This window comes from Penaeus japonicus, unplaced genomic scaffold (genome assembly GCF_977035675.1).
Source record: "Penaeus japonicus unplaced genomic scaffold, GWHDUDI00000001_assembly GWHDUDI00000029, whole genome shotgun sequence".
NCBI lineage: Eukaryota > Metazoa > Arthropoda > Malacostraca > Decapoda > Penaeidae > Penaeus > Penaeus japonicus.
Window position 1 is genome coordinate 21,803,316 of NW_028234431.1, and position 12,500 is coordinate 21,815,815.

The following is a 12,500-nucleotide window of genomic DNA, read 5'->3' on the forward strand; positions in this document are numbered from 1 at the left end:
GTGTGCCATCACTCTATAAAGATAGTGCTTGCTAGAGACCTTGGATGAGTGCCATTCAAGACACTCTCCTGCTGGTGTAGAAGAATGTGGTGCCATCTAGGTTTTGGATGTTAGGTTTGTTTAATATTATGGTAATTATAATAATTATGACTGTAATATTTATCATTAACCACACCTTACTCATAGCAGAAAAAAATAGCACAGTGATCCATTATCCCCAAACATCATGTATGTCATGACATCTGTCCATAATGAGTTAATATAATAATGATGATGATGATGATGATGATGATGATGATGATGATGATGATGATAATTACCATCCAAAAGCAAAAAAACAAACAAAAAAATCCACTCCACATCTGTGCCTGTCAAAGGAACATAACATTGCTTCTTACCCCAGGGAGAGATTCTAGCTTAATGAAGGCCCGTGAACATGTTGCAAATGCTCTGTTTGCACATGAAGCTAGTGCTAAGAGAGCATATACGTCTTCTGGATCAAGTATGCCTTCATACTCCCTCATGTGAAGGCAAGTCTTCATAGCAGCATCAACATAACCTGCATAAGACAAGGTAAATTTACAGGACATTCTACTGTATTATTAGAATTTTATATCATTATATATAGAATGAATGAGTAAAACAAATGGGGTGCATGGGCACATGGTACCTGCAAAAATTAGCCCACTCTGGGTATATCAGCTAGAAATTCTAGGCCTAAGGCTAGAATTATATTGTCTTTCTTAATAGAAACAATGATTCCTGTATATCCAGAAAGATAATAATGGTACTCAAATGTCTCTGCCTTAGAAGTTACATTTTGTCACCGATGATCTGAATGTACATGATTAATTTAAATGTTCTAAGAATTGGGTCCAACAATTTGATTGTGAGTGTATAACTTTACCTATTTTATGTAATTATGTATAAGAGTGCTATTTCATAATTTACTTGTAACTGTAATAAACTGCATAACAGAAAATGTGATGGAGTACTATTAGCACTAAAGGTAATAAAACTACATCTGCAAACTAGCATCTTTTTGACAGATTTTAAGGAAGAAAATTAAGAAAGAATTAAAATGTTTTTTTTTATAGTATTACTATTAATGATTATAAGTTATGATAGTGTTTTAAAATAAAATTTACAATTGTGCTTTTAAACTTTTGATGATATGGAATAATATCAGACTTTAAAACTATTTTCATTTTTTTTTTCATTCTAAATCATGGTAATGAAAGTATTCAATATTTCAAGGCTTGGTAAACAAGCGAATGCATAAATGATGAGATGGTGAAATAGGATTAACCCCTAAAGGGCATGTCTATTAAACCTGTACCAATATGCTAAAGGAAGCTAGGTAATTATTGTAATTTTTCAAGTCTCATCATGTAGAATCTGATCTATAGATTCAAAAATACAATGCATTCTTTTAGTGAGCTGGAGATATAAGTGACTGTTTAGTCCATTTCTGGCTCAGACAGTAAGATGAAGCATACTTTGGGGGTGAAAAGATGAAAGTAGTGAAAAATATAATAAGGGAAAAAGAAAAATTCAAATATACATAGAAGAAAAAAGAGTCAAAAGCAAATGATAGATAATGAAGAAGCAGAAGATGAAAAAGACAAAAAGAACACTAAGGAAAGTTACATTATGCACCAACCTTCATACAACTGTCTCTGTGCAAGTAAGAAGAAATGGTATGCTTCAGCTCCCTTCCATGGGTTATCCAGGAAACTTGCCTGAGCTCCTCCTTCTTCTACATTCACTGTTCCACTCATCCCGTCATCAAACAGCCCCATAAGAGCTGCACTTCGACTACCACTAGCTGAAAAATTATTGTTTTTGCCTATACATATATCAAATAGGTTCCCCACATATCTACATGCATTACTAAGGGAAATCAAATTTCTAAGTTGACTTTTATAATCATGATTCATTATTACCATTATAAATACTATCATATTTTGAGGATTGTGGTACAGCTAAACAGTGACATCCAATGCAAACTTTTGCAAATATCTTTATATGATGTCTTTAAACAAACATTTAAAATCCAAACTTTGCAGACAACATGGAAAATACCCTTTTGCATTTACCATCTTTCATAGCAGTCTTCATTTTTGCATTGTGTTCCTGAACAAGCTGTGCTGCAAGGAGGTACAGCTTCTTTACACGCAATGGACGGCTCTTCTTTTTCCCTTCTTCCTCGGCAATCTAAATGTTGAAAATCGAGAAGTAAAGAGAGAGCATTAGCCTTGATTACTTTGTCTTCTAGCTGAATTCTGGGTTAAATGATCAAGGATTAGTGATACGTATGACAGGCTCTGTTAGGCCTAAAAGATGGGTGTCCTTGTATACATGATGCAACATCAGAAACTGCTAACTGTTGAAATATGCCCACAATCATAGTTTTGTTACAGTTAGGGTATTAGTTTCAGAGCTACAGCTTTCCAAATTCAGCCTAAACCCTTGTTTTGTGTGATGATTATAAAAGAAAAAGGTTGTTGGGGAAGTCTGTGCTGCTGGGAGTGTAGAGAACAGATTTTTCCTGCTACTCTAATTTCTGGCCAGTGTCTGTGGCACCAGAAATATCCCGTCCTGCCACCTAGTCAACTCATTTGTGCTCCCAGCTATGACAGGTTAAACTGAGAGGCATTACTGCTTCACTCTGTATTCCTGTATTGTCCACTTCACTGTCCATGCTAATATTGATTCTAAAAATATCTTTCTAAACTAAAAAAAGCATTTATATTTCCTATTGATAAGGAAGCAAAACTGAGGATTCTTGTATATGTTTCTTATTCAACAAAATCCTACAGCAAAATCCAGATCTTATTGCACAGTTAATAGGCTTTCAGTATCAAAATACAGCAATATTATGTCCTTGAAACTTTGATGACATATGCTGTAATGTGAAGAATGGAATAGCACAAGCTGGATGGCAATTATCATTTCCATGCAGTCTATGATATTCATCTTTTCAAATTTTTGTAATTTTTATAAAACCATACTCTTATGATGTAAACACCTTCAAAATTATAGTGTTTGGTGTTACATCTGCAATTTAGTAGAGGGTACTTTTTTATTTATTATTGTCTTTTTTTAACCTGTTAACGACGGGTGACAAGATATCCTGTCAAGTGGTGGCAGGGTCAGCCGATGGGGACGAGATTTTCATTGTAGCTATCCTCTTGGCCAGTGTGCTGGGTGATCAAGCGTTTAGCGCTTGGCCGTGGCTAGTGTGGGCGAGAATCCCAAGGCGTTAGACTTAAGCGTTTGAAATATCCCCGCGTTTCGATCATTTAGGGCCAAAATAGCCCCGTTGTTAACCCATTCACGCCGGGGCCGTTCTGGCTTTGCGCTGTCGCAATACCGGGGTTCTTGAATGCATAAGCCTAACGCCTTGAGATTCTTGGACGCACAAGCCGCGAGCCTGGGCTGCCCGCTCGCTCTACCCGAGCGCGCGGCTTCCCCTCATAGCTTGTCCCGGGCGTCTGACGCGAAAACCACAATACGTGCTATCACATCAACCGGCTCCAATGGGTTAAGGGGTTAAATGCTGAGAATGCCAAATCTTTCAGATTAACTTTAATAATAGGTAACACAGAGAGCACAATTAGCCATTTCAACTACCTAAATGGGTACATAAGGTATCAAGCCAATAACAACGGGGCAGTTTTGGGTCCACCTGAGTCTGAATGGCGGGGTATTTCAAGTGGGTTGGCCTAATGCCTTGGGCTATTAGCCTGCTCTGCCCGTGGCCATCCTCTGCTTGCATGACCACCGGGTGTACTGGCCATACAAAAAGCCATGAAGTGATACTATGTCCCCAAAGGTAAGTGCTGCCCCTCATGACGTGATATCATGCCACCTAGCATTAACCCGTTAACGCCGGGTGACAAGATATCTCGTCAAGCAGTGGCAGGACCAGCTGCATGTTAGGCTTATGTGTTTGAAATATCCCAGCGTATTGACTATTTGAAGCTAAAACAGCCTCATTGGCAATGGGTTAATGGGTTAACTGACATCTAGCAAATATAAGGTTAGCATACATCATGAGAAAAAGCTATTTTTCTATGATACGAGGATGATGTATAGGAAGAATAAAATGTAACCAACACTATATCTAATAAAAATCTCAATTCACAAGTAATATTATATTTGAAATTGGATCTTCTCATTTATTTCTTTATCATATAATGAATAATAATAATAAAAAAACCCTTCTGCTTGACCTAAATTCATTGCTGTGACATACCTGATACAAAAGCTTAGCAGCATCTAGCAGCTTGTCAGCTTTACGATAAAGCTCTATGGCCTGCAGACGGTTTCCTTTTTCCAGAAGGTGAGAAGCATAGCGGGCCAGAAGAGCGCTGATCTCTGTGACATTGTGTTGCTTGGCCAACTCAACGGCTTCATGCCACTGGTTTAGGGCTACACATGTGTCAATGGCCGACTTCACTCGGTTGCACTAAAAGAAAGGAAAAAGTATTAGGGCTATATTTAAAAAAGGAGATGATTGAGGATTATGCTGAGTCTACTAGACTTTCATGAGACTGGAAAGTGAGACTCTTTTTAGCAATTCCATGACTGACTGGAAACTACTACGTGTAGGCACATTTTATGCAATATGATCTTTAGCCTTTCTGAGACAGACCACATCTTAAGATGTTCCGTTAATGACAGCAGCGTGGCCCAATTAAGCATTAATTGTGCCACTGAGCCAGTTTGAATTAAGCTCTAGTCCTATGATAAATACCTTATCCATAGACAGCTTTTATACACCTACCTTCATATAAGAAGCTACAGCTTGTTGGGACATGCCAACGCTTGTAAACATATCCGCAATGGCAGGCAGAAGTGTAGAGTTGTCCGGGAGGGAGCGCACTAATGACTCCAAAGCTTCAAAGTCCTCCAGCTGGTAATAGCATATGGCCAGCATCTCATGGTTGTGTGCTGGCTCAAAGTGCTTAACTGCATCATCCCTGTACATGAGAAAAACATAAAACATTGTGAAATAAAGCTAAATGAAATAAATATAAAAGTACTAAAACCATTAAAAGATCGAGGATACCTTTGGGGAAAAAGAGGTTCTGTCCACTGACCATTTGTGTCTATCTGCATAATAATGGCCAATATTATTCAGGGCTTCTTCCATCTTTACATCATCTCCAGAGGAACTAGATTTGAGTAACTGCACGACTCTGAACCAGTCTCCGAGTTTGCGACGGAGAGAAATTGCAACATCCCTGTAAAGAATATAGTATCATCAGAATCAAATAGTAACATGATATGATAAAAGATTTTTATAAATAAGTTTATCTCTCTATATTTCTACATTATTTTTTAAATTAACCCATTCACGCCGGGGCGGAATTTCGCCTACTCCCGATCATGCCGGGAAGATTTCAAGCACGCAACCGTTCGTCCCGGGGTGTTTTCCCGATGCGCGCGGTCCCGCTGACGCTCGCAGAGCGTTTTTCACCCACCCTATCCTTATGGTTTGTGTGATTGCGTCTAAAGTGTAGACATGTGCAGAAAGTAGTGCTATGTTCAGAGGAGGTATATCAGTCGAAAAAGATGTTACAGCACTATTTTTTTAGTGTTATTCTATTGAACTTTTTCCATATTCTTTACTCCTATGTTGTAATACCAATGGGAAACGGAAGCATTCTTCTAGTGAGGTAACAAACATAGTTTTTTTTTCTTTTTTTTTTTTTCTTCCTAAAAGAAAAGAAAGAGAATATGAACAACCATACATGTGCATACAAGTGAACGCAAGTAACAGCAATGTTTTTTCAAGTGTCATTTTCTTTGGCAACAAAAAGATGTTATATAATTTTATTTTATTATTTTTTTATTCCTCGGCCAATTACAATTGATTTTACGATAGTCTTTCGACTCAGATCATCATATTCAACAAATCAGAAACAGAAATCACCATGCCGTAATCAAGATTACGTATGTACCTATGGCGTCATTCATATTACGTTATATCCCATTTTCTACTATTTAGAAGGATAAACTAAAGTAGCTAAGACAAATCAAGTATGAAAATCGAATTGTACTAAGAATAATCTATCATTCTAATGCGGACGTTTCAGCACGTCGCTACTGGCCTCCTGGCGCGCGGGCCGAAAATGTAGCCCGTGCCAGCACGTCACCCGGGTCCGGGGCTTTTTTTCGACCACGTGTCAGCACGTCAACCGGCGCGAATGGGTTAATGGCATTATTGTATTAATGTTGATGATTTGCAGATTGTAATGAAAAGGTTTATTTCATAATGTCAATACAGAAAACAATATTCACTACACAATACAATCATGTATGTGAATGAGATAACTATGAAAGCTGTAAAATTTGTTCATTATAAGCATTCTCCCCGAGATCATAACTTCTTTCTTTCTTTTCAGATAATACTACAGCAGCCCTACTCTATTCTCCAATATTTTACAGAAAGTATCATTATTCACTTAAATACTGCTTCCATGAATTCATCAAGTAACTCACCTACGGTCAACTTCCAGATACAACTTCTCAGATTCATCAAAATCTTTGAAATAAGCAGCAACTTCTGCTTTCCTCAAAGCTTCATTTTGGATGTTCGATATCCGCTTAACTAACTGGATTCCCGGATAGTCCTTGCAACGCACAAATGCAGCCTCTGCATTTTTAAGATCCTGTTTCTCAAGAGCTGCTTCAGCAAGGAGACGCCTGGAATAAATTGGTTACAAGATGCTTATCCTGACATCTATATTCATGACAGCAATAGGTATTATATAAGGATGAAAATATTGAAACATATGTATACCTCAAATATCAAATCCATAAAAAAAAAAAAAAAAAAAATCTATTGCTTCTTTAAACAAAATATTCCAAAACAATGACATACCAGAGCCTGGGGTGTGGGTTCTCATCAATGAAGGCGGCAGCATCCTTGATTGACACCTTCTCCAAGAGGTCTCGGGTGTCGCGCAAACTCTTCACCTCTAGAGTGAGCAGGTGATCTGTTGTGGGGGATTCAGGTTCTCGCATCACCTCATCCAAGAGTACAGCACGGATTTCGAGATCCTGTGGGATATAAGGTTGTTACTGTTCCCCATTGATGAGTATATCTTCTAACTGCTGCTATAACAGGGAGTACCTATTAGGTCTCCTTTTCACAGGGTAACTACTGACTTTATGTTTGCCTGACTGATTAATACATCAAATGAGACAACATAAATTAGTCAGTCTAACATAAAATCAAAAGAATGTATAAGTGCATACCTTTCTTATTTATAAATGCTCTTATAAGGAAAAGGATAGCAAATAGGTTAACTTAACAAAGTGAATTTTACTTTTATGAATGTCTAAAAAGGCTAAAATGTATAACTAACAACCCATACTCTCTGCTACTTTCTATGCTAATATATCTGTGAACATGGATAACATCACCTGTCCTCATGCTTCCTTAAAATCTAATATCTGGAAAAGTAAAAGTTAACAAATAATGAAAAAAGAGAGAAAAATAAAATCAACATGATCCTTAACCCACTCATGATTCCAGCCTTGCATGTTACAATGCCGGGGCTCTCGAACACATAGGCCTAAACCAGTTAAATAAACGATGCAGTATGGCGTCACCCAGCGAACGGGCCTAGAATGTGCGGTACCGTAGTGTACCACCCGTCCAGAGAGGGTTAAAGATAAAAAAAAAAAAAAAAAAAAAAAAAAAAAAAAAAAAATCAAATAGCATAAACAGAAGGAAACTAGCACACCTGGAAACTGCACAGATACCCAGAGCTGGCAATCGGTTCCTCAGGATCCATGTTGCGAAAAACATACATCCTCGTCTTTTCCATCATGGCAAACAGTTCAGGATTGTCATGTGCCCAGCACATGTCCCACACGTCCTTGCGCTCGAACTTCAGAATGGAACCCATTATCTGAAGAGTGTGGATTATCATGAATCAAGTAAAGAATTAATAGTTATGTCTTATGGCTAAATGCAGCAAATTTTCCCAAATTGAAAAAAACATTTTTGTTAATAAAGTCAAGTGAGAAATATTACTGATAACACTTACATATAAACTTTACGATAACCTATATTCATTGACAAGCAAAAACTAAGTAAACTGTATTAAGTTACCTACAATCAATCATCAATAAATAACACTCCAAAGTTAAGACAACAGGCTAACCTCTTTCCCATTATTGTCTGATGTGCGTGTATCGAGATCCAGGAAAGTAAGTAATCCTGTGATGTCAACAATGGCCAAGCGCCTGCAAAGGGAAATAAGCATAAACATGACAATATGTTCATTTTTTTTGTGCTATGGGGTAAACTGGTGATGTCTCATAAACCTTGATGGATTGAAGTCATATTTAATGGCCTAAATCTTAAATAACTTGAAATTTGACATCAAATATTTCAAATAATTACAGATAATCCTTTTTATTGAGCAAAATTCTCATTTGTATATTTGTGTAACTTCAATTCCCTAAGAACAAAATCACAAAGCATATCAAATTCATTTCATAATCAGTACCAAAATAATATTTATAATGCATATTGAAACTCCAAGTTCTCTGCTGTAATTTAAAAGTATTAAAATAAAACTAACTTACAATTATAATTCTAAACCCAAAATGCAAATGAAACTTATTCTTTATCATTGAGAAACTGCATATTTTAGGTCAAAACTTACGTAGAATTACAATTCAGAGCCAAGCGGTGTGGACGACATGGCAGGGTGTAGCGCGCAGTCAGGGCAACATGAGGCAGAGCGTATCTTTGCAGGGCTCCTGACTCCCTGCCAATCACCAATATTCGCTCACTTGCTGTCAGACAACAGACTGGGTCACTTGTTGCCTGTAACATGATATCCAAATTAAGTTGATTCAACTGCTTGTGCAATAATTATCATGATTTTTTCCCCATGCTATCAAAACTGAGGAAATAAAACTCTTAAAGTGCTTTACGTTCTTCTCCTTAAGGTAAATATCTGGATTTTTTGTCTTCTCTGGTCTACTAACAATGTTATCAGTATAAACTGAACTTCTCTGCTAAGTTTAGGCATTATTATTAAAAGAGCAAAGCCACACCATAATACGAGAAAAACAACCTCTAACCACATATTGTCATATCCCGTAGTACCTCCCAACCCCCATTTCTAAGATAGAGAGGACTGTGTTTGATGTCAGAGGCAGTCTTTCTAACTGAAAAAATAGTCAAGCTCATTTTCCCATGTTCATAACAAAGGACATAACAGTTACAGTTAGCACTGTCATTCCCTGGACATGTGTGCACAGGAAAGCACTTACCAGAGTTTCCTACTGCATGCATTGCATAGAGAAGCTCTACCCAAGCAGTTTGCCATTGCAGTCCATTCTCAGCCTCTTTTTATGGTTTGCTGTATGATATCACTGCTTCTAAGGTTGAATGATCAAATGCTATGTAGTGTGCCTAGTAGCAAACTCATAAACATATATGAGCCGACATCCAGGCCTTCCTTTTACTGAGATACAGGCCCATGATCTCATCCACTGTAAAACATCACTATGAAAAAAAAAAAATGCCAATAACTGTGGCCTCTAGGCATTCACATCCACAGAATAGCACTACCTCATTAGCTAAAAATGCACAGTCCTAAGCCACTATTCAAAATTGTTAATGATCATCTTTAATTTAACTGGATCACTGTATGATACTAATAATCCTGGGCTAGTAACAAGCACATGATGAAGCTTGGTGTGACCTATGATGGATGACCTGAATATGAATTCTTGAAATAGCAGAACAGTGACAAGTGATCACTCTGGCCTCTTCAAGTTTGTTGCTTGGTAAAAAGCAAAACACACACACACACACACACACACACACACACACACACACACACACACACACACACACACACACACACACACACACACACACACACACACACACACACACACACACACACACACACACACACACACACACACACACACACACACACACACACACACACACACACACACACACACACACACACACACACACAACACCACCACAAAAACCAGTGCCAAACTTTGTAGTTCACTTTGCTACTTGGCTATCTGGTTGTACAACTGTCTGATTTACTATTTCTAATTCCCAAAGCATATGTTTTCACCAGCTTTTTTTCTTTTTTAATCCAAGCAAAGCAGTAATAATCAATAAATCATCTATTGGCTTTTTTTGTAGGCAGAGTCCATATGAGATACTTTTTTATATTACAGATGTCTGTATCAAAAACTGTCATATCCACCCAAGATAGCAAGCCAGTTTCAGTTTGCAGCAAAGGATCTTGCAAAGAGGAGGTCTGATCTGGAGCAGATGAACAATGCCTGAGTTAGGCACCTTGTGCTACTTAGGAATGCTTCCATTTCTGACAGTGTTTAATATGTGAAAAATGGCTGGAAGTAATGCAGCCCATCTAAAGAATGCTACCTAATCAAGAAACAATATCTAATGGGAGAGAGAAAGATTGGGGAGTCTGGGTTGATTCTCCCTTGGACTTCATTGACCCTAACACGCTTTAAATGGCCATGGCTCCATATGGCCAAAACAGGATTAGGCTCACCTCAAACACATCTATATCTTGCAAGCCCAAGCACAGCGATGGCTATTTGAACTATTTAACTACTTCATTGCAGGGTCTCCGAGAACAGTTCCCAGTGAGTACAAATGCCCTCAGTCACCTAACATAACAGATCCCCTAGCTGGAAAAACTGATATCCGAATGTACTGAAAGGTACTGCGGACCTCCAGTATCATTGGTGGTCAGCAAGATGTTAAAGCAAGGAAGGCTGCATTATGATAATAGAAATGGAGCCCAGTAATGTAACCTTAGTCCACTACAAGAAGACAAGAGTAAAGGCAAAGGCTAGTCCTATAAAAGGCCAGATATCTGGGAATATTTTATCACTAATATTGAATACCACAGCATAAGGAGAACTCCCATACAACTTACCATTTGCATGAAGGGAGATGAACTCTACCATCAAATTATGCCAAGAGAAAATCCAAAAAAGTGACAATACCAAATGATACTGCACTTAACAGAGTGCTCTCTAACATTTCTGTTGACTCTCTTCAACAGGGAGGCATCGTGCCTATATGTTGGAAAACAGGTGTTATCATCCCCAAACTCAAACATAGTAAGGATGCTTCAATACTAGCGAATTAATTATAGATTAATTTCTCTATCTGTTTGAAATCTATCACAAAGGCCCTTGTGAGTATGAACACTATCTGAAACTCTTTTGCAGTGCCACCAAACTACAGCACTTCTTTGATCTTGAAAATGCCTATGACAGAACAATGGAAACATGGCTTAATCACAAAGCTATATGGCATCAAATTGCAAGGATACCCATCCTCTTTCAAAACTTGCTAGCTTGCAGGTGATCTAAGGTATGGATGGGAAGCAGCTTCTCTGACTGGGAATGCCAGGAAGAAGGGGGTGTTCTTAATGTTATCCTACTCACTATTGCAATTTATCATATTGTAAAGCCTGTCCCACAGATAGATTTACATGATGCACATGAGCATAAACAGATTGCAGTTAATCAGCATGAGCAGTGATCAGCATATCAAAGTTTCAAGTTCTCTATGAACATGACTGTGGCTGTGAAATTCTGTATTCCTCTTCTTGTGGATAAATGATAAAATATGCTTGCCCTCCATAGGGATTGATCAGGCATGTGTGGGTATAACTGAAGGGCTAACCCAAACCCTTGCCAAAAATTAAACATGTCTGATATTTTCTGTTCAGACTTAAAGTTCACCATATATACTTGACTGTTTATCATGTTCCTTTAAGTTCAGGTGTGTCAATGCTTTTTGGTAAAAAAAAAGAAGGAAAGAAAATAAAAGGAACATTTTCCAACCATCAAAGGTCTTACTAACACAATTTTTTAGACCTTCTCAACCTGCATAGTCAAAATCAAAATGTCTAAATTCATTTAAATTCTAATACTTTCTTCCACAGTGTACACCAACCTCAAAAAGCTTGTCTCCCTCCCTAAAGACATCATTGACACCAGTGGGAGTGTCATCAATGTGATACAGACGCTCTTGACGATCCACTTTCACAGATCCTGTGAAAGAAATTCTTTATTACACAAGTTCCAAAAGTTATTTTCAGAATCTGAACTCAATTTTGGGGGAAAATAATGAATGCAACAATATTTTGGGCTCTCAGTAGCAGCATAATAAACTTGGAAGTGAAATCTTTCAACTTTCCTTGAAGAAGAAGAAGAAGAAGAAGAAGAAGAAGAAGAAGAAGAAGAAGAAAGAGAGAGAGAGAAAAATATATACATACACACACACACACACACACAAACACACACACACACACACACACACACACACACACACACACACACACACACACACACACACACACACACACACATATATATATATATATATATATATATATATATATATATATATATGTGTGTGTGTGTGGATACATATATATATA

The 12,500-nt window shown here is 37.7% G+C and overlaps 1 protein-coding gene across 1 annotated transcript in view; it reads right to left on the minus strand.

Annotated features, from left to right (window-relative positions):
- The window catches only part of Oseg4 (intraflagellar transport protein Oseg4), a 20,081-nt gene that overhangs the window by 1,767 nt on the left and 5,814 nt on the right, over positions 1-12,500 (minus strand). The window contains exons 11-22 of the mRNA XM_043037294.2: positions 12,014-12,111; positions 8,694-8,857; positions 8,187-8,268; positions 7,764-7,931; positions 6,896-7,074; positions 6,514-6,717; positions 5,109-5,252; positions 4,793-4,988; positions 4,262-4,474; positions 2,100-2,217; positions 1,664-1,828; positions 399-559 (exon numbers count right to left, since the gene is read on the minus strand). Of these exons, the coding sequence (XP_042893228.1) occupies positions 399-559; positions 1,664-1,828; positions 2,100-2,217; positions 4,262-4,474; positions 4,793-4,988; positions 5,109-5,252; positions 6,514-6,717; positions 6,896-7,074; positions 7,764-7,931; positions 8,187-8,268; positions 8,694-8,857; positions 12,014-12,111 (1,892 nt within the window). The remainder of the gene's footprint in view (positions 1-398; positions 560-1,663; positions 1,829-2,099; positions 2,218-4,261; positions 4,475-4,792; positions 4,989-5,108; positions 5,253-6,513; positions 6,718-6,895; positions 7,075-7,763; positions 7,932-8,186; positions 8,269-8,693; positions 8,858-12,013; positions 12,112-12,500) is intronic.